The sequence below is a fragment of the Plenodomus lingam genome (assembly GCF_022343315.1).
Source record: "Plenodomus lingam strain CAN1 chromosome Unknown scaffold_20, whole genome shotgun sequence".
NCBI lineage: Eukaryota > Fungi > Ascomycota > Dothideomycetes > Pleosporales > Leptosphaeriaceae > Plenodomus > Plenodomus lingam.
The window spans coordinates 2,330,584-2,346,882 of NW_027093974.1; the positions used below are offsets into that span (position 1 = coordinate 2,330,584).

Genomic DNA, 16,299 nt, shown 5'->3' on the forward strand with positions numbered 1-16,299 from the left:
TGACTGGAAAGGGTGTGGGCTTACTTGCACATGTAACTGCTACACACAGCTTAAGGACCGCGTCCATCTCATAGATCTGCCCGCAACCGTGTATTCACAAAGCGAAACATCCCAGGCCTTTTGCCTCATGCTGCAGCCTGGTTGTCGACTCGAGTCCTTGCTCGAGGATGGAAGATGGAGTCTCGGGAATGGGGCCGGGGCGGTTGGGCCAACTCGAGCATGGATGATTCGGACCGACTTGCCACCCACTCCAGCGAGCTCGAGACCTGTAAAATCGACTACACTCTTCACAGTACGCGGTACGTATCGAACCACTCTCTTGCAGTCATCCGTTGCGTGCAATAGAACCATTTGATATTCCAGCTCGATATCTTGGTCGTTCTGCTCAACTGCGGCGCGTCCCCCTCTTCTCCGCGGCCCCCCTTGGGATCTTCGTCACAACACCAGTCCGTGACCCGACCACCCCCATCCCCCACCACCAAACATATCGCACCACTTGGCTACCGTACCTTGCCATGACACACAGCCAGATACTCGTACCCTTCCTGTCCTGTTCACATCGCCGCACCTGCCTCCTGAGCCATGGGGAGCCCCACATCGAGGCGGTTCCTTCCCACACATGCTCCACGTCAACGATAACCTAACCATCTCTTCCATCAGAGCTGCGACTGCAGACTCGACAATAGATCATCGACGGAATCTTGTGCTGGCACATGGAAGCTTCCGTCTCCCAATGCTGCAGCTTCATTGCCTAAGTGGGCTTGCGCCTCACATCGACCACAATACCCCGCCCGAGACCCCCTCACACAACACCATAGCCAGGTGAGCAAGAGGCCAAGAACAAGAGTCCAGTTAAGAGATAATGCTCCCCCTCACATCACACAATATCTGCGGTAGTAGCAGCTAGGGTGAGAGGTCCCTCCAGTACGTGTTGGGTCCTGCGGCTTGGAAGACCGCCGAAACGGGCAGATTTACTAGTCGACACACGACACACTTGTCGGCGGACACGCGAAAGGTCACATCTTCAGCATCGCTACGGATGCTTTTAAGATGACCAAACCCCAGGATGGAGCCCCGCTCCAGCCTCCGACCCACGATTGTAGACATGGTCAGCGTGACCAGCGCCTGCGGCAAAGCCCCATTCTGCTACGCCACCGATCGAACGCTTCGCGCAATCAGGATACCAAAACAAGTTCATGTACTGTCAGTCATACTGTGCAGCATGAAAATGCTTAGCAGAGCTGCGGCCTCAGCGCTGATGGTCTCGACAATTATGTTGGGGCCGACAAAGAACAACGCCGACGCGAGCGGGACGCCATGCCTACTCTCACAAGGTTGCAGCAAAGCTTTGTAGCGTCAAATTTCCCAGCTACTCCGTACTCGAATGCAGACTTAACGACGGCTGGCTCGGCCTTTTGCTGCGGATGCTACTGCAGCTTAAAACCCATCTGCAATGTCGCCTTGTGCTCTTCTGGTCTGCGACGCAGTGTGAACCCAACGAACACCACTATCCTTATAGAGGCTGTGCCACGCATGTCGATTGTTTCGTCCTCACGCAAAGCTGCAAGGTGCGATTGTACTTGGACGTCACACCTTGATTAAGGATGGCAATCCACGAGTGCGTGAAGACGCTAAGATCCGCCGAAGGACTCGTATCGCCTTCTGTTAGACATCTGATCATCGTCGTGATCAAGGACAGATTGCCCATGCTGACGAATAACTCTCAAAGAGCGCCTCTACCGCCATAGTCCAAAACTCGAGGCTTCTTGAACGCTCCTTAAATATTTCAGTCGGTCTGCTCGCAGCGTTTCTTGAAATGCTATACATTTCAGGAGTTTCTCGAAGTAAGAGCTGGTTTGCGCTCGTACGCGTTATGGCCTACGCAGCGACCCGTATAAGGATGCCCGATCGTGTTTAAGGCCATGTCGCCATTGCCCTATCGCATTTAATGATGACCTTATCTGGATCCTGAAGCTGGATGTACGGAATCGCACGGCAAATTACTGAGACTGCCGAACTTTGTATGCTTTGTTTCAGCCACCTCAAGAGTTGGTTGGCAGAACAGCTTCTGGTTGAGTTCTGTGCCTGCAACTTGTTCCTCGTCGATGTATTGCCACACATCAAACGGCTGACGAACCGTCATGTCATCAAAGCGATGCGAACGATGTACCTCTGCGAATGTCATGGTCGGGCAACAGACATGGCCTGGCGACGCAATTGAGCCCTCATGATGAGGGTCAAAACAAAACTGCGATCGAGGATTAATTCTTCCTACCAACACCTTCCTTACTTGCCAGTAAACTTGGTTGTCCTCCCGACTTCTGTGTCGATCATCCCGGCCTCAGCGCCGCCACGATGAGAGTTATGTTCTCTATACCGTTGATATAGGTGGCCCTGGCTGGACTCGACAAAAGGAAGGCTTTTACTCAGCTGGATGTATGGAACTGTATTCGCAATCGATGGGATTAAGGAGGTGATGTAAGCTTATCCCAAAGGCCAACCTACGTAATCACTGCGAAGAATGATTGGAAACCACACCAGCGATACGAAGTAAACACCGTGGATCATACTCGTAGCGAACCATAGGCGGCAAGGCAGTTTCCAAGAGCCCGTTCAGCCGATCGCTCCTGGTAATTATAGAGCTGATGCCGCCAGACATCGTATGTGAAAGCTCGTGGAGAAGGCTGTTGGTTCAAGCTTGGATGCATCAGTCGTTTGGTCCTTGGTGCAGCAAGATCGAGAGGACATTCTGAACCTCCAACAAGCCCTCTTCTCGAGACTGTCTTCAAACGTTTCTACAGCAATTCTTTGTTGGTTGTGACTGCGACAGTGGGGCGCTGCCCATAATCGATTCCACGGGGTATTTGAAACCTGTCGCCACGTCTATACGCCGCCGTCTCTTGCATGCACATGTGGAGAAAAGTTATGCTTTCCTCCGATGCCGTTCGTAATGCCGAGAGGCTACATATCTCCCATCCATCCATCTATCATGATGCGAGCAAGTTTCTCTCGAAACGTGGAACTTCCAGAATGCGGAAGGCCCTCCATCCATCAGTTATGTGATTGCTATGAGCCTAGACGACCACACAACTCCATGGCTTCTTGCGCAAGCCACCGTCGGTCGGAATACAGGAAGCGAAAGAGCAGATGCTCACCAATCTTGTGGTACAGGGCAGACTGCAGATCTGCGGTAGCTCTACAAGCACGAGTATAGTACCAGACGGTCGCCGTGATCTCACATGTTGGCAACGAGCGCAGCTGAGCTTGACACTTTTGAAGACGGTGTAGTGCACTGATTGGCAGTTATTACAAGTTGATCGACATATGCCCTTGCTCCTGTGGCTCGTTGACCTTACGCGTACGCAAAGTTCATATCGGAGGGGCTGCGGACGGTGAGGGGATCGTTTCGGAGCGTTCGCGATGGATTATGGCTGCGCAATGCGCTGGCGCTGCTTCTTCGGATCGTTCTGTGGATCTTTGCGAGCTCGAAAGTGTCGGCTGTCAGAGATGTTGGAGTTGCAGTGTGGAATACTCACATGCCGCTTCTGTGTCAATGTTGCCGCTGATCTCTGCTATACCACGAAAAACAGCTGCATGAGCTCGCAGCGACAGTTGAAAGCTTCCTGCTTCGCAGCGAGTGTGCAAGTTGTGGTTGCTGGCTGAGCTGGAGCTGGAGTTGGAGCTGGAGCGGGAGGTTTGTCGTCAAAGGCCGTGCTCCACCTTGAGCTGGCAGCAACAAGCAGACCATGTTTGGGAGCAGCCATATGTTCTGGGCCACATTTAGCTTGCATGGGAATGCCACATGTCGGAACATTACCGACGGTAGTGAATTCTCTACGCTATCAAGCGTGAGTGGCACCCGGCACTGATTCACAACATGGCCGAGGAAACCATGGGTAGCCGTGGCAGCATGATCCCGAAACACTACCTTGAGAATGGTGCCCAAATGAGAGCGCCAGGGCACGCTGCTCAGCATCCAGAAGAACTCCGTCCGACAGCCGGCTGGTCGCTTGCTATGAATACGAATCAAGGCTCACCAGATGATGCTGCAGATGATGACCATAGAGCACACATGGCCTCATCATTCCTCCTAAGCGAAATAAGTCGACTTTCTCAGTGCGATTGCGTATAAAGCGTTCAGCATATTCGTGAGGAAAAGGCAGGTGCCTACTACGAAAAGTGCAAACATGCCATACCTTGGGTGCCCGCAACTCCCGACGTGCAGATGTGTGCAGAGGAATATCAATACCAGCAAAATCATGCGTGAGAGGGTTGTAGGGGTTGCCACTTACAAGAGGTCGTAAATACGTGTTGTGTCATTGGTACATGTCCATTTGTGGCGGCTGTGCGAAGGTGACCTCACCTCCTTGATAATCCGCGCCCAAACTCAAAGCAATACCGGAAAGCGCACAGGAACATACCGACAAAGTCAGCTGTATTAAGTATATATCATTATATATTGGGAAATCTTTCATCGCCCCCTCCACCTGGTGCTGCAGCCAGCCAGGTGGTAGGGGGTGACCGGCTAACAAGTAACAGGTCGGTCGAGACTCGCAGTCTCCGCCCGTTTGGGTGTGTCTTTTTTTGCCTTCTTTTTGTCTTTTTTTGCTCCCGTTCATTATCTGCCACTATCTAACCCAGAGGGATGCTGCACACTGGCCATTTGGGATTTAGGCCTAAATCAGGCAAAGGGTCCTGTACTATGCGCCCTGCATGTTCAGCTCAAGCAGTATGTGCAGCTTGCGTTCAATGGCAGCCTTGTAACGAGGCATACGCGTCCGCGTCCGACACGGAGAGGCTTTCATCATCAAATGTCGCCCTGAGTGACCACGTTCGCGTACATGAAGTTTGCCACAGACCCCTTTGTCGGGTCTATTAGAAAAGGGCTTTAAGTTATAAAGTCTACCCCTTTGACCCGTCCATGCAATTCCAATCTTGGGGTTGCAAAGGGTCAAAGATTGAAATTTGCACGAGCGGCTTGTCACGTACTGTAGTACTCGTCATCTTCGATTTTGGTACTCAGAGATGGTGCGTCGCACTACAATATTTACATGAGCGTGCAAAGTATTGCATCATCTATACCATGGCATATTGCGTTCTGTGCGTTCGATGCGTCAAACGAGGATACTACAACTCAGGAGATGAGACAATGATTCGATAGTCTTATCGAAGATCTTCAGCCCTAGCTGGCCGGCCATGATTCATCAAGGAAGATGGCCGTTTTATCGTGTGGACTAAGGCATCGTCGCATCCCGTACTTTCCATACACCCCTGAGTCTGTCAAAGTTAGACTCAAAATGTTAGCGCTTTACACTGCATGACAGGAGCTGCGATAACATGCGACGCCAGCTGGATTGCTTGGAAGCAAGAGTACGCCCAAACGCGATGCCCTTCCAGGCCATACTTGCCATGTTGGCATGAGCAAATTTTTGAGACAACTGGAGTCGGCACAGTCACTGAGTCGAAAATTCATGCTTTGCACGACAATAGTGTCAAGGGGCTGATTAATATGCTGTCAAGATTGTCGCATTGAGTGCTGGCTGCAATTTATCATGAGTACCATCCATTATCGACACCACGCATATCATCGTATAAAAAGCCGGATTTCATCGTTACTCTGAAGTCATCAGAGCCACATTCAGCCCCAAGCTGTGATGCACTTGAGCATCAGGTCAAGGTTGAGAGACACCAGGGAATCATCCAACTTCTGCGTTCTCAGCGGCCATCCGCAAAGGACGCAATAGCGCCCTGATGCCGCCACACAAGACCTGTATTGCGAAGGCGCAAGCATCAACCCTACCACACAGGGGTCGTAAATATGTGCTCTATAGGCACTCTCCAACTATAGGATATAGGAAACGTCTCGCAGACTCCATAATGATGCGGTTCGACGACAGCCAGAAGATAATGCGTTGTGTACGCGGATCGTTTCAACCACCAGGCTCCGCATAGCAAAGGCGAGTACCGTCCACTGGAAAAAATACTCAAAGAAAAAGATATGCATATCTTTCAGGGAAATTTATTGGAGCTCAGCTCCATACAAGGTTGCTGAGCATATAATTAAGGCGCAGCGAGCTGTGTATATGCACGCGGCCCATTTCTGCCTCCCCTGCTGACATGTGACATTGACATCGATACAAAGTGTCTCTTGATTGTCTCTTAGGTGCGTCCTATTACGAGGCTGTATGAGCTAACACGCAGCAGGACGGCACGCGAAAGCTGCCTTCACGTTTAGCCTCTCCCGTCACAACACCCCGCACGGCCAGTCCTCCGCCACTGCCACGTTTGCTCGTGATTATACCAAATCTTACGCCAATCCACTATATAATGACTAGAATTGGTAAATCCTTCGCCGAGTAAGCTTATCTGAAAGGAAGTCCGAACGCCCTTATGGCCTAGGCAAAACTCCCCTGCAACAGCAGCAGCAGCTTGCGTTTCTGTTTTCTGTTAACATTGGCCGAGTTCCGCTAATAAACTACCCGCAGGTCGATTCGCGGTGTTAGAGGCTCTGCCCCCGACTTCTCTGAAGTTGTCCGTCTTTTTTTGCAATTTTATACCCACTTCGTACTACAGGGGCACGAGACACATAGGAAGAACAAGAAAGGTAAAGATTGAATAGTGTTAGGGACCAGAAGAGCAAGGTATCACCTATAGTTCTGGTGATCTTTTTGATCTTTTTGCAAGTCCCTAGGAGAGTTCGGTGGCTGGAAAGGTACCCTCCGCCGTCTCTATTACCCACAAAACCAGTTACGACGCAACAAGTCCCTAGAGGCCGTAGAAATGAGCTAGAAGTAGCCACGCACTTTGAGCGAATAAGTGGGCAATGGTAGGCTTTTGTATGTCATTTTCACGTCAAGAATTTTCTTTTCTGCATATTACTCCGTTGGAGCTTTCTGCGCAGCATGTGAGCCAGAGATTTGCCCAAGTGTTCCTATTATCAGGACGGAGGACGGTGTTCTAATTACAATACGAGCAAGGGGAGAGTATCTTTTTATCCCGGCACCCCACGCAACAGCCACATATGGGGCGATCCTGGAGCTTTAACAATCGCTTTCTTCGACAAGCTACGCGGAACAAATGCCGGCCTATTTATGCGGTACGCTATTCAAGGCATCCCGCGTCCGTTTTGCATTGGCGGCAGTACCAGTGCCATGGTGTCTCTGCGTATGCCTCGAAGTGACTTTGCACGGCGTGCGATGGCTGAGCTGAGCCAGGTATATATAATAGGGACATCGGTAAGCTTGCTCGTAGGCACGTTTCGGCGTTGTCAGGCGGTTTTGAAACAGTTTAAGTTTGGCTGTCATCGTCAACTTGTATACCTGCGCCATGCTTCAACAATCCGTACTTACTTTAGCAGTGTCGAAAGGCGGGTTCCTGGCCATTTCTTGCTACCCATGATACTCAATACGCCTTGTAAGGTTCCTTCAATCGCCTCTGTAGTATTGCATGTTCGCTCGGTGGAGCTGGCACTGACAGTAATTGTTTAGCCAGGCGACTCGTTAGGACAGAGCATGTACTAAGAGCCTTCGAGGCCGATACAGAGTACTTCAGTAAGCCGGTCAACTTTTCTTTTACTGAGGAGATAACTCGTTGTGAGCGCGGGCTGAAGGAGCTTTGTTGTGGGGGCTGGCGCAGATATTTTTGGACAATCGATGGCCGATTTATGGGAGTATTGTCGCCCTAGAAAGCTGCAAGCTATATCGCAGCGTGCAATTCTTCGGCAAGAAGAACTATCGAAATTTTCTGGATTTGCGGTGGGAAGTGCGCGACGGAGTTTCTGGCGTATGCTGGTGTTGGAGTTGCGGCTGCGGATGACCACCAGAGCAAAGGCATCTGAGTATCGAAAACATGGCCGGCGAGCGAATGGGCTGCACCATGAAAGCAAAGATGAGCAGACATTGCAAAGCCTTGTAATGTTTGTATCGCTCAGAACCATTGTACGCCAACAGCTACCTGTACTGAGTACCTCTGGCTCTCAAGGCTTTAAAGAGCTTGTCGCGGCCTTGACCAAAAGATTGCAACAATGCCGCACTGGCCGCTGTTGCCCATTGTCAACTCTCCCTCGCAGTTTTGCTTGCTCTACGCAACGCGATCTTAGGAAGATCTCGATACCTCGCGTTTCCCCACAGATCACAGCCACCACCGTACAGCCCTCAGCTTTCCTCTCTTTTAGAAGGATATTTTCGTACTCCCTGTCTCCTCACCACCACCTCGCTACTTTCGAGAATTCTCCAGCCTCTGGCCGGCTCTGTACCTCCCACTCCCGCCCTTGACCACCATCATTCCCACCTAGCACCGCTACTAGGTCATGGAGCAGATGCACCTCTGTGTGGTAGTCCATGGGGGCCGCAACTCAGACCTCTGCATGTATGACAGCGCAGCTGAGCACCGAGCTGGTGTGGAACAATGCTCAGAGCGTCTACGAAGGTCATGGAGAAGTAAGGCTTCCGCGGGTAACAAGTTTAGTAAACTGCGATGCTGATTATGGACCAGTGGCGCTTGACCGTCTACACTCTCCTGCCGAACAGCGACCCGCTGCCGCCGAGCAGTCTCGGCGCACCGCTCGTGTTTCGTTCGGTGTCGCCAGAATGCCAGTGCTGGGATGCGGGGCGCGATTTGGGTTCACGTTTTGAAGCAGGGGTGGGGTCATTGAGTCTGGAAGGCATGGGGTTTAGATCTCTGGGGGTTAACACAGATGAAGAATGAAGGTGATGAGGTATTCCGGAGTATGTTATGCCACGATATTGCTGTGGTTGTTGTACTAGACAAAGCTGAGGAGGGTATCATTACGAGGTTTTCTAGGTACAGCTCAGGAAGCTATCTAGATCTTCCAGGACATTTCGGGATACCACATCAGGGCCAAAAGTTGGTCAGGGGGAAGACTTGGATATAACACACCATAGGAGACCAGGCAGGGTTCTTCCCGCAAGTGCAGTCGAAATAAGCTCTTCGCTACTACGGCCCGCTACATGTGGATGACATCTGTAATGCATGCCGATCTGGAGACGTCGACGACTGGATGTGCGTCGGTTCGTCGGATGATCTAAGCGGACAAGCTGGTCAGGGAGCACTATTTGACGGGGTCATAGTGAATGCTTTGCGATCTGAGGTTAGCTTGCGATTCACGCACACATAGAAGGTGTGCCGACGCCTGCTGGGAATCTAGGGCCCGTCAGCACCATGGCATTTCGTTGTATGTGAACTCGATGGGAGATAGCACCTCTCTAAGCGTGAACTTTGATGGAATGGCTAGAGAGATAGGAGAAAATCCTTGCTTAGACATTTGATGAAGATGATGGTCATGGAGTTTCGGGGGGTCACCTTTCTCTTTCGGAGTGGGTTTCCGCTCCTGGGTACCGGCACCGCCCCCGCCAATTTCGTAATGAGCCTTTCGACTAATTCCCCCCCTGCCAATTAGACGAACATCGAGGCGACAGGCCGAGAAGATATCTTCCTTCGCAATGTCATCACGCGCACTGTGACCGTTGGCACTTTGCACGCACAAACACGCACACTGAATGTCTGACCTCTACCATTACCGGTATCAGAGATTGCTTGGACTCGATGTTGTCCTGCGCGGAACGCAACGCCCGAATCCTTTGACAACGACTTTTCGTTACGACCGCTGGAGTAGCTACCTACTACCATAAATGTTTCCAAAGGATTCTAACCTTCTGGTCGACCATGTATTCCTATTGGATGACTAGTATCAAGCATATCGCCTTCAAGAACGTCACATAATCTGTTGTGACCAGGACACGACAGTGCTCAATCAATGACGCCTCCTCGACGAAAGAGCCCAAGACGGTCAGGAGTACACTCGCAAACGGCATTTCATCAACGGGCCCTGGTCCGAACAAATCAGGGGGAAATGAACCGGAACCAGATTCGCGATGTGCGCCTGACACTTTGGTACGTCCTAGAGTGCACGGCAAAGGCCCGAGCTATCACGCCATTGCGCTAGATTGCAACGCAGACAGCAAGTTCGCACAAGAAGCTGAATTTCTAAGAGTAATGGGAACAACTTGAGATGCACAACAAGCACAGGGTGCATAAGGCTACTCGTTGATATCTGGATCCTGCAGGCTCACCATTTATCCAAACACCTACCGTGGCCTGCGCGATTTTGAAAGTCTCTGATACAGGATATCTCTCCGACTTTCTCAAGAGCTCTCGTCCTTTGATTCATATCTATCTGACTTTGATTGAATTCGTTTCGCCCGCATGAAGCACGTCATGGAACGAAATAGAAGGGATCGTTTTCGCGCTCTACATTAAATTACCATGGATCTACGCACGGCACCGGAAAATCTGATGTGACTATGGAATATTGTTGGCCTTGGAAATGTATAATTCCAATTTCGCGAAATCGTGTCGCTGTGCAGTGGTGGACCTATGTACTCATCCGTACAGAATGAACCCAAAAGCGACCGAGTGGACTCCCTCTGTCTTGGTATCAAGCGCATATACCGTAATGGGTTTCATGCAAAGAAACATCTGGCAGTTGAAGGTAAATTCAGGCTCTGGTGGACGAACCATACGCGACCAGATGAGACGAACTGAAGAGATACGAACTAGTCAGCGCAAATGGGCGCAGTGTGTTGCCCACCCAAGCTTGGGATCGTCAAGACCCCAAGATCGGGCCTCCCGGCCATTCGCTGGGCGATGAAAGGTTTCATTCTCAGGAGCGGCATGACACTAAAACATACGATGAGGATAGCAGTACAAGAGCCCACAGGGCATGCAGTCTTGTTAGTAAGCATTTCGAAAGCAAGTAATGCCCACTGCGAAAGCGCGCTGTACATGTCGCTTCATTACCCTATCAGCCATGTTCCGTTCCCTACACCCCACAGGTACAAGCCTCGGAATTGCAGAAGACACGAAGGAAAGGTGGGTAGAGCGCAGGCTCGATCGACCTGGCATGAGTTCGGGTCTACTCGTTTACTACCGAGATTTTAGTGGCAACGTGCCTCTACAACCTGGATGGCATCTCTACAAGATGCGTCAGATGATGGTCACCACCCTTCACAGATTGTCATCTGCCACGGTCCAAAGATCGAACAGGATGGATCTTCCCCATGCTCATCAGGCTTTCAGCGTGGACATGGACACACGCTCCAAAGATGCCCTGATTGGCTTTAGACGACATGCAGCCGCGGAAGCATCGACATGTCATGTGAAGAGAGGCTGCCTGGGATAGGCCATGGTCGATGTCGAGGTGCATCCAAGGTGCAAGCGCTTACGATTTAGGTAAAAGCGTGGAGGTCCACTCTTACACGCGGTACCGGTACCCCGACCGATAACATGGCGCAACCACGCTGGATCGCCAACTTCAGCACTCGACATAGACTCTCGACAGAGCAGGTGGGGGGCATTACCCAAAGACAAACCAAGGCACACTGCTGGACGATCCGATTCTCCTAATAGGACGGCTTCTAATCGCGCATGCAGAGCAGGAACGTCAGTATCCACATCCCAGAAAGACCGGCTCCTAGCTTCCACGAACAAATAGTCAGAACGTCAACTTTCCATCTACACTCTTCGCAAACATTCTCCAAAAAAACGCATTGGAATTGGCAAGATCACGCTGAAGGCGCTTATGCAGATGGAGAGTAATGTCGGAAACACATCGCCAGCAAGCTTTTGGAATGCCGACCTTCATCGACGCATCTGCAAGTGGGAATTTGTCTGGACCTGACCAATTCGACCTACTTGATGCCAACGATTTCTTCAACAACGGCAGCCGGAGTAGTCATGCGTTTTCGCTGCATTTGCCATCTCATGAGGGTTACCCACAAGGCCAACACACTCCTTATGCGTCGCACAGCAGCAGCATGTCGCTTTCTGGTAAGTTTCAGTCTTTACTCGATTTCAGTCTGGACATTTTCCCATGTTTGGTCACAATCGCTGCCGACGAAATCCTTGTGCGAACTTGTTATCCTGTCGTTTCTCACTCGTGGCCACGATGCCCACTTCCCTGGGTTGCTGCTTGACGCTGGTGTTGGATGACGTTCATGGACACCACGATGGCGTGCTCGCACCCGCACCCCGGCGTCAGCAGCGCTCACCCATCTGCAGATGTGCCTTTGCATAGCAGGCAGTATGGGTAAATAAAATCGAGCCCTATCGAGCGATTACTTATCCAATATCTGTCGCTTTTTCTTGTACATCGAAATGGGTACTGACATCATCTCTCAGGACATCAATACAGCATGCCCACGGCGGGGCATCCATCTCAACATTACGACGATGGACTACCGATCCAAGTAGGCCTCGAGGACCTCCAGGGTTTCTCTCCTATGAGTCCCTCCTACAACCTCAACGCCTACCGTACGCCGTACCCCGACAGCACTGCGACATCTGCTTCTTCGGCTGCCTCTCCCGACCCAGCTCATGCAGCACTCATGACGGACCCCATCATTGTCGAGGCCGAAGAAGAGAAGCGTAAGCGCAACCAGGCTGCATCCGCCCGCTTTCGTCAGAAGAAAAAGCAACGCGAACAGCAGTTGATGGAAGCAACGCGTGAAATGCAAGAGAAGTCCAGACGGTTGGAGGCAGAAAACGACACGCTGAGGAAGGAAAATCAGTTTCTGAAGAAGTTATTGGTTGAAAAGGTCGATCATATGAGTGATCAAGATCGTGCGTTGTTGAAGGAGGCTACGGAGAAGGTGTGCAAGGCGTCAGGGGAGGGCAAATAAGCTGCATCGCCAGTGACTGTATTTGTTCATGTTTCCATCAAGCGGAGAAACAAGGGCTGTGTCTGGAGTTTTTAGTTGAGTCGTTTTATCTAAAGGGTGGGAAGGCGTCAAGGAGCTCCGTCATTTCACGGGTCTGCATTTTGCAGGCCAGCAGTACGCACGTACTCCGACCAAGGACAGCAAACAGCAAACGACATGCGCACATGCATGCTAGCATCAAGCTATGCTTCTCAGAAAGGAATTCCATGCCCACAAAGCAACATACCTTCCACAAAACACTACGTTCTAAGCGCCCTCTGCTGGTGTTGAGGAAACCCATGACCGTAACTCGAGTGCTTTCGGCACCTCGCCCACACCATTAGATTGACAGTGCAGCAAGTCTGATGCACAAGTCAGGAATTCGATTAGGTTCCCATCACCCATGGCGCGGCATCGGCTTGTCGCGGGGGTCCTGGCAAGGCGGGAGGGCGGCAAGATGCACGACCGAGCATGCATGCTGGGCACCTGTTTCCCCCACATGGTGCATATACGGTACACACTTGGTCAAAGCAATGACAAGTACTCTAATCGTTAGGTGGTTGTCTTATCGCACGCGAGAGTAGAGTAAGGAACCGATGCAGGTGAGACTTATGTGAGATGGTACAAGGGCCTGGATGGGTAAGATTTGGAGAGACGTATCTGATGATGGATATGATTACTGACATCAGTTGTTTGTTTGAAAGGCCAAGACGCTGCTCTCGAATGTAGAACGATTTGGCAGAAACATTGCCCTTGTACGGTACCCCAGGAGCATAGAATTGCAGTTGCTCCATGAATATGGCAAAGGCCCAATGCGGAGGCCATCTTCCCCGCCTGCAGCCAAATATATAATCTGCAACTCTCTTTCGAAACACAAGCCACCATCCGACCAATCGTCCACCATCAACGACTTGGCTCTGACTATGTATGACTATGACATTGTATGTATGGCTATACTATGTACTTGCAAGCGTCCACGGAAGCGGTCCACGGAAGATGACGTGGGCCTTGGCAATGCGAGAAAAAAAAGTTCCGACGGGCTTCGGAACGGGGGAGGGAATCTACACAGCTCTCCACCATGCGGAGATCCATACAACCTACTCTGAAGCTCCTCCACACGCCCTTGATCCGTCCAAAACATCCTACGCACATACAGCGCTGCAGCTCACCCTTTTCACTACCGCCGTCACCACCATCACCACAATGGACGCGTTCACTTCACGCCTCGGCAACGCTGCGTGCCGTAGACCTCGCATACCGACTCCACGATGACAATGGCAAGGCAAAAGGAGACCCTATAGTCATGATTCATGGCCTGTTTGGCAGTAAAAGAAACAACCAGAGCGTCGCAAAGTGCGCATCTCCCTCTTCCCCCCTTGATTACCATACAGAAACCTAACCCTTCACCCTCCCACCAGCATCTTCGCCCGCACCCTCTCCCGCCCCGTCTACGCCCTCGACGCCCGCAACCATGGCGACTCCCCCCATGACAAAACCCACAACTACACCGCCATGGCAACCGACGTCGAAGCCTTCCTCTCCACCCACAACCTCACCAACAGCACCCTCATCGGCCACTCCATGGGCGCCAAAATCGTCATGGCCATGGCCCTCCGCAACCCAGACTGCTGCGCCAACATCATCCCCGTCGACAACGCTCCCGTCGATGCAGCCCTCAGCAGCGACTTTCCAAAGTACGCAGAGGGCATGCGCAAAGTCGAGGCCGCAAAGCCCATGAGCATGAAGGACGCGGATGCCGTCTTGCAGCCGTACGCCCCCGATCTGGCCGTCCGCCAGTTCTTGCTGACGAACCTCGTGCGCGACGAGCCTGGACAGCCGCTCCGGTTTCGCATTCCGATTCACATCTTGACCCGCGCGCTGGACGACATGGCGGATTTTCCATTTACGAATCCAGAGGAGCGTCGGTTTGATAAGCGGGCGCTGTTTATTCGCGGGACGAAGAGTCGCTATGTGAGTGATGAGGTGTTGCCTATCATCGGTCGGTTCTTTCCGAGGTTCGAACTTGTGGATGTCGATTGTGGGCATTGGGTGATTAGTGAGAGGCCCAAGGAGTTTGTGGATGCGGTGGTGGAGTTTTTGAGGGGGGATGAGTAAGGGGAGGGTTGGGGTGTTGTATGATAGAGTTGTTTTGCGTAGTTTATGGCGGTTGCAAAGCAATGGAATTCATGTCCAAACGTGGATGGCATTTTAATCTCGTTTGCATTGCTGATACACTTTCATGCGATGCTCATCCGAACCACCCCAACTTCCTTCTCCCAAAGGTCCCTCGACGCCCTCAGACTCCACCGCCACCTACTTGCCCTCATCCCTAGCCACAATATCCCTCACATAACCCACCACCTTCTCCGCAACCGGCACCCCATGCCTGATACAAAACCCATGCGGCCACCCCTCCCTCTCATCCACCTCCATCAGCGGCCTCCACTCCTCCACCCCATTCGGATAAACCCCGCCCTCAACCCTACCCCTCCCACTAATCAGCGCATCCCTCGTCGCATCCGCAACCCAATGATCGCGCTTCGCAAACAAAAACCGCAGCACGGGCCGCGGATGCGGATGCTTGGACCGCGGCGCACCGGCACCAGCGCCCCAAATCTCCTCGTCCCAAATGTCCGTGTCGATTTGGAACATTTCGTCGCGGGCCATGTGCAGGGCTTGGTGGATGCCGTGTGGGGATTTGAGGAAGTGGGCGGTGGTGTGGGCGGCGGTTTGGGGGAAGGCGAGGAGCTTGGAGATGAGGGTTGTGAGGAGGGAGAGGGGGAGGAAGAGGGTTAGGAGGGAGGCGAGGAGGGAGGTTAGGGTGGCGAAGTTTGAGTTTTTGAGCAAGGGCTGATAGGGGGTGAGATGTTCATGTTAGTTATGATTGTTGATGTTTGGTTTGATTTGGGTTGGGTTGGGTTGGTGTGGAGTTGAATGGTAGGAGGAATGTGTTTGGTCTGTTGGTTAAACCAGGGGCGTGTGTATGTGGATAGGAGAAAGAAAAAGAGAAAGAAAGATGAAAACATACCGCCGCTTTAATCCCACTCTCACTCCTCGCAATATCCACAATCGTCGGCATCAGCCCAACCGCGCCTACAATCCTCGTCTCAAAGTCCTCGCCCGCAAGCCCATGCGCTCTCAACCGCCTAATCACCTCGAGCGAAATATACGCACCCACACTATGCCCCACAAGAATGACCCGAACATCCTTCGCCCCCTCCTCCTTGACCTCTTCCACAAGCTCAGTCAATTGGTCCTCGGCATGGCGAATCTGGTCCTGCAGTCCATACGGTGGCTGTTTCCCCCATTTCATAGTCTTCATATCCGCCGCCTTGACCTCGAACCCGCTCAACGAGCGCCCGTACACTTGAAACTCCACATCCCGGTTCGACGCCGTGTCCTGGCTCAACAGGCCGTAGAGATGGGTGAGGAAGGTGCGGTAGTATTCCACGAGGCCTGGGTTCCCTGTCACGAAGTAGATGATGTAGACACGTGCTGCAGATTTTTTGCCGGGCTCGGGTGGTGTCCGGAGGTAGATTTGGGTGGCGGGGGCTTGTGACATGGCAATTGATTGAAGATTAAA

General features: G+C 51.9%; 13 protein-coding genes across 13 annotated transcripts; 9 read left to right on the forward strand and 4 right to left on the reverse strand.

Annotated features, from left to right (window-relative positions):
- Positions 1 to 1,066: 1,066 nt before the first annotated feature.
- IAQ61_011816 (uncharacterized protein) lies at positions 1,067 to 1,669 on the forward strand (the record flags this gene model as incomplete). Its single annotated transcript, XM_066099362.1, has 3 exons — positions 1,067 to 1,203; positions 1,254 to 1,568; positions 1,648 to 1,669. The coding sequence occupies 3 exons, from the start codon at positions 1,067 to 1,069 to the stop codon at positions 1,667 to 1,669; spliced, it is 474 nt and encodes a 157-aa protein (XP_065950881.1).
- Positions 1,670 to 1,957: 288 nt separating this feature from the next.
- Positions 1,958 to 2,185, reverse strand: IAQ61_011817 (uncharacterized protein; the record flags this gene model as incomplete). Its single annotated transcript, XM_066099363.1, has 1 exon — positions 1,958 to 2,185. The coding sequence occupies one exon, from the start codon at positions 2,183 to 2,185 to the stop codon at positions 1,958 to 1,960; it is 228 nt and encodes a 75-aa protein (XP_065950882.1).
- Positions 2,186 to 3,572: 1,387 nt separating this feature from the next.
- On the reverse strand, positions 3,573 to 3,764 carry IAQ61_011818 (uncharacterized protein; the record flags this gene model as incomplete). The annotated part of the gene is made up of 1 exon (XM_066099364.1): positions 3,573 to 3,764. The coding sequence occupies one exon, from the start codon at positions 3,762 to 3,764 to the stop codon at positions 3,573 to 3,575; it is 192 nt and encodes a 63-aa protein (XP_065950883.1).
- A 113-nt stretch (positions 3,765 to 3,877) lies between these two features.
- On the forward strand, positions 3,878 to 4,132 carry IAQ61_011819 (uncharacterized protein; the record flags this gene model as incomplete). The annotated part of the gene is made up of 1 exon (XM_003844346.2): positions 3,878 to 4,132. One exon carries the CDS (start codon positions 3,878 to 3,880, stop codon positions 4,130 to 4,132), a length of 255 nt encoding a protein of 84 aa, XP_003844394.2.
- A 568-nt stretch (positions 4,133 to 4,700) lies between these two features.
- Positions 4,701 to 5,438, reverse strand: IAQ61_011820 (uncharacterized protein; the record flags this gene model as incomplete). The annotated part of the gene is made up of 3 exons (XM_066099365.1): positions 4,701 to 4,872; positions 4,907 to 4,988; positions 5,315 to 5,438. Coding segments are annotated over 3 exons (378 nt in total), but the record flags the coding sequence as incomplete, so codon positions are not given.
- A 1,385-nt stretch (positions 5,439 to 6,823) lies between these two features.
- IAQ61_011821 (uncharacterized protein) lies at positions 6,824 to 7,503 on the forward strand (the record flags this gene model as incomplete). The annotated part of the gene is made up of 4 exons (XM_066099366.1): positions 6,824 to 6,836; positions 6,978 to 7,096; positions 7,358 to 7,413; positions 7,488 to 7,503. The coding sequence occupies 4 exons, from the start codon at positions 6,824 to 6,826 to the stop codon at positions 7,501 to 7,503; spliced, it is 204 nt and encodes a 67-aa protein (XP_065950885.1).
- An 866-nt stretch (positions 7,504 to 8,369) lies between these two features.
- IAQ61_011822 (uncharacterized protein) lies at positions 8,370 to 8,706 on the forward strand (the record flags this gene model as incomplete). Its single annotated transcript, XM_003844350.2, has 2 exons — positions 8,370 to 8,438; positions 8,494 to 8,706. 2 exons carry the CDS (start codon positions 8,370 to 8,372, stop codon positions 8,704 to 8,706), a joined length of 282 nt encoding a protein of 93 aa, XP_003844398.2.
- Positions 8,707 to 9,650: 944 nt separating this feature from the next.
- IAQ61_011823 (uncharacterized protein) lies at positions 9,651 to 10,029 on the forward strand (the record flags this gene model as incomplete). The annotated part of the gene is made up of 2 exons (XM_066099367.1): positions 9,651 to 9,686; positions 9,766 to 10,029. The coding sequence occupies 2 exons, from the start codon at positions 9,651 to 9,653 to the stop codon at positions 10,027 to 10,029; spliced, it is 300 nt and encodes a 99-aa protein (XP_065950886.1).
- A 799-nt stretch (positions 10,030 to 10,828) lies between these two features.
- IAQ61_011824 (uncharacterized protein) lies at positions 10,829 to 11,200 on the forward strand (the record flags this gene model as incomplete). Its single annotated transcript, XM_003844351.2, has 1 exon — positions 10,829 to 11,200. One exon carries the CDS (start codon positions 10,829 to 10,831, stop codon positions 11,198 to 11,200), a length of 372 nt encoding a protein of 123 aa, XP_003844399.2.
- Positions 11,201 to 11,615: 415 nt separating this feature from the next.
- Positions 11,616 to 11,993, forward strand: IAQ61_011825 (uncharacterized protein; the record flags this gene model as incomplete). Its single annotated transcript, XM_066099368.1, has 1 exon — positions 11,616 to 11,993. One exon carries the CDS (start codon positions 11,616 to 11,618, stop codon positions 11,991 to 11,993), a length of 378 nt encoding a protein of 125 aa, XP_065950887.1.
- A 219-nt stretch (positions 11,994 to 12,212) lies between these two features.
- Positions 12,213 to 12,698, forward strand: IAQ61_011826 (uncharacterized protein; the record flags this gene model as incomplete). Its single annotated transcript, XM_003844352.2, has 1 exon — positions 12,213 to 12,698. One exon carries the CDS (start codon positions 12,213 to 12,215, stop codon positions 12,696 to 12,698), a length of 486 nt encoding a protein of 161 aa, XP_003844400.2.
- Positions 12,699 to 13,794: 1,096 nt separating this feature from the next.
- IAQ61_011827 (uncharacterized protein) lies at positions 13,795 to 14,831 on the forward strand (the record flags this gene model as incomplete). Its single annotated transcript, XM_003844353.2, has 2 exons — positions 13,795 to 14,069; positions 14,135 to 14,831. The coding sequence occupies 2 exons, from the start codon at positions 13,795 to 13,797 to the stop codon at positions 14,829 to 14,831; spliced, it is 972 nt and encodes a 323-aa protein (XP_003844401.2).
- Position 14,832: 1 nt separating this feature from the next.
- On the reverse strand, positions 14,833 to 16,278 carry IAQ61_011828 (uncharacterized protein; the record flags this gene model as incomplete). The annotated part of the gene is made up of 2 exons (XM_003844354.2): positions 14,833 to 15,566; positions 15,745 to 16,278. 2 exons carry the CDS (start codon positions 16,276 to 16,278, stop codon positions 15,030 to 15,032), a joined length of 1,071 nt encoding a protein of 356 aa, XP_003844402.2. The 3' UTR covers positions 14,833 to 15,029.
- Between the last annotated feature and the right edge of the window lie 21 nt (positions 16,279 to 16,299).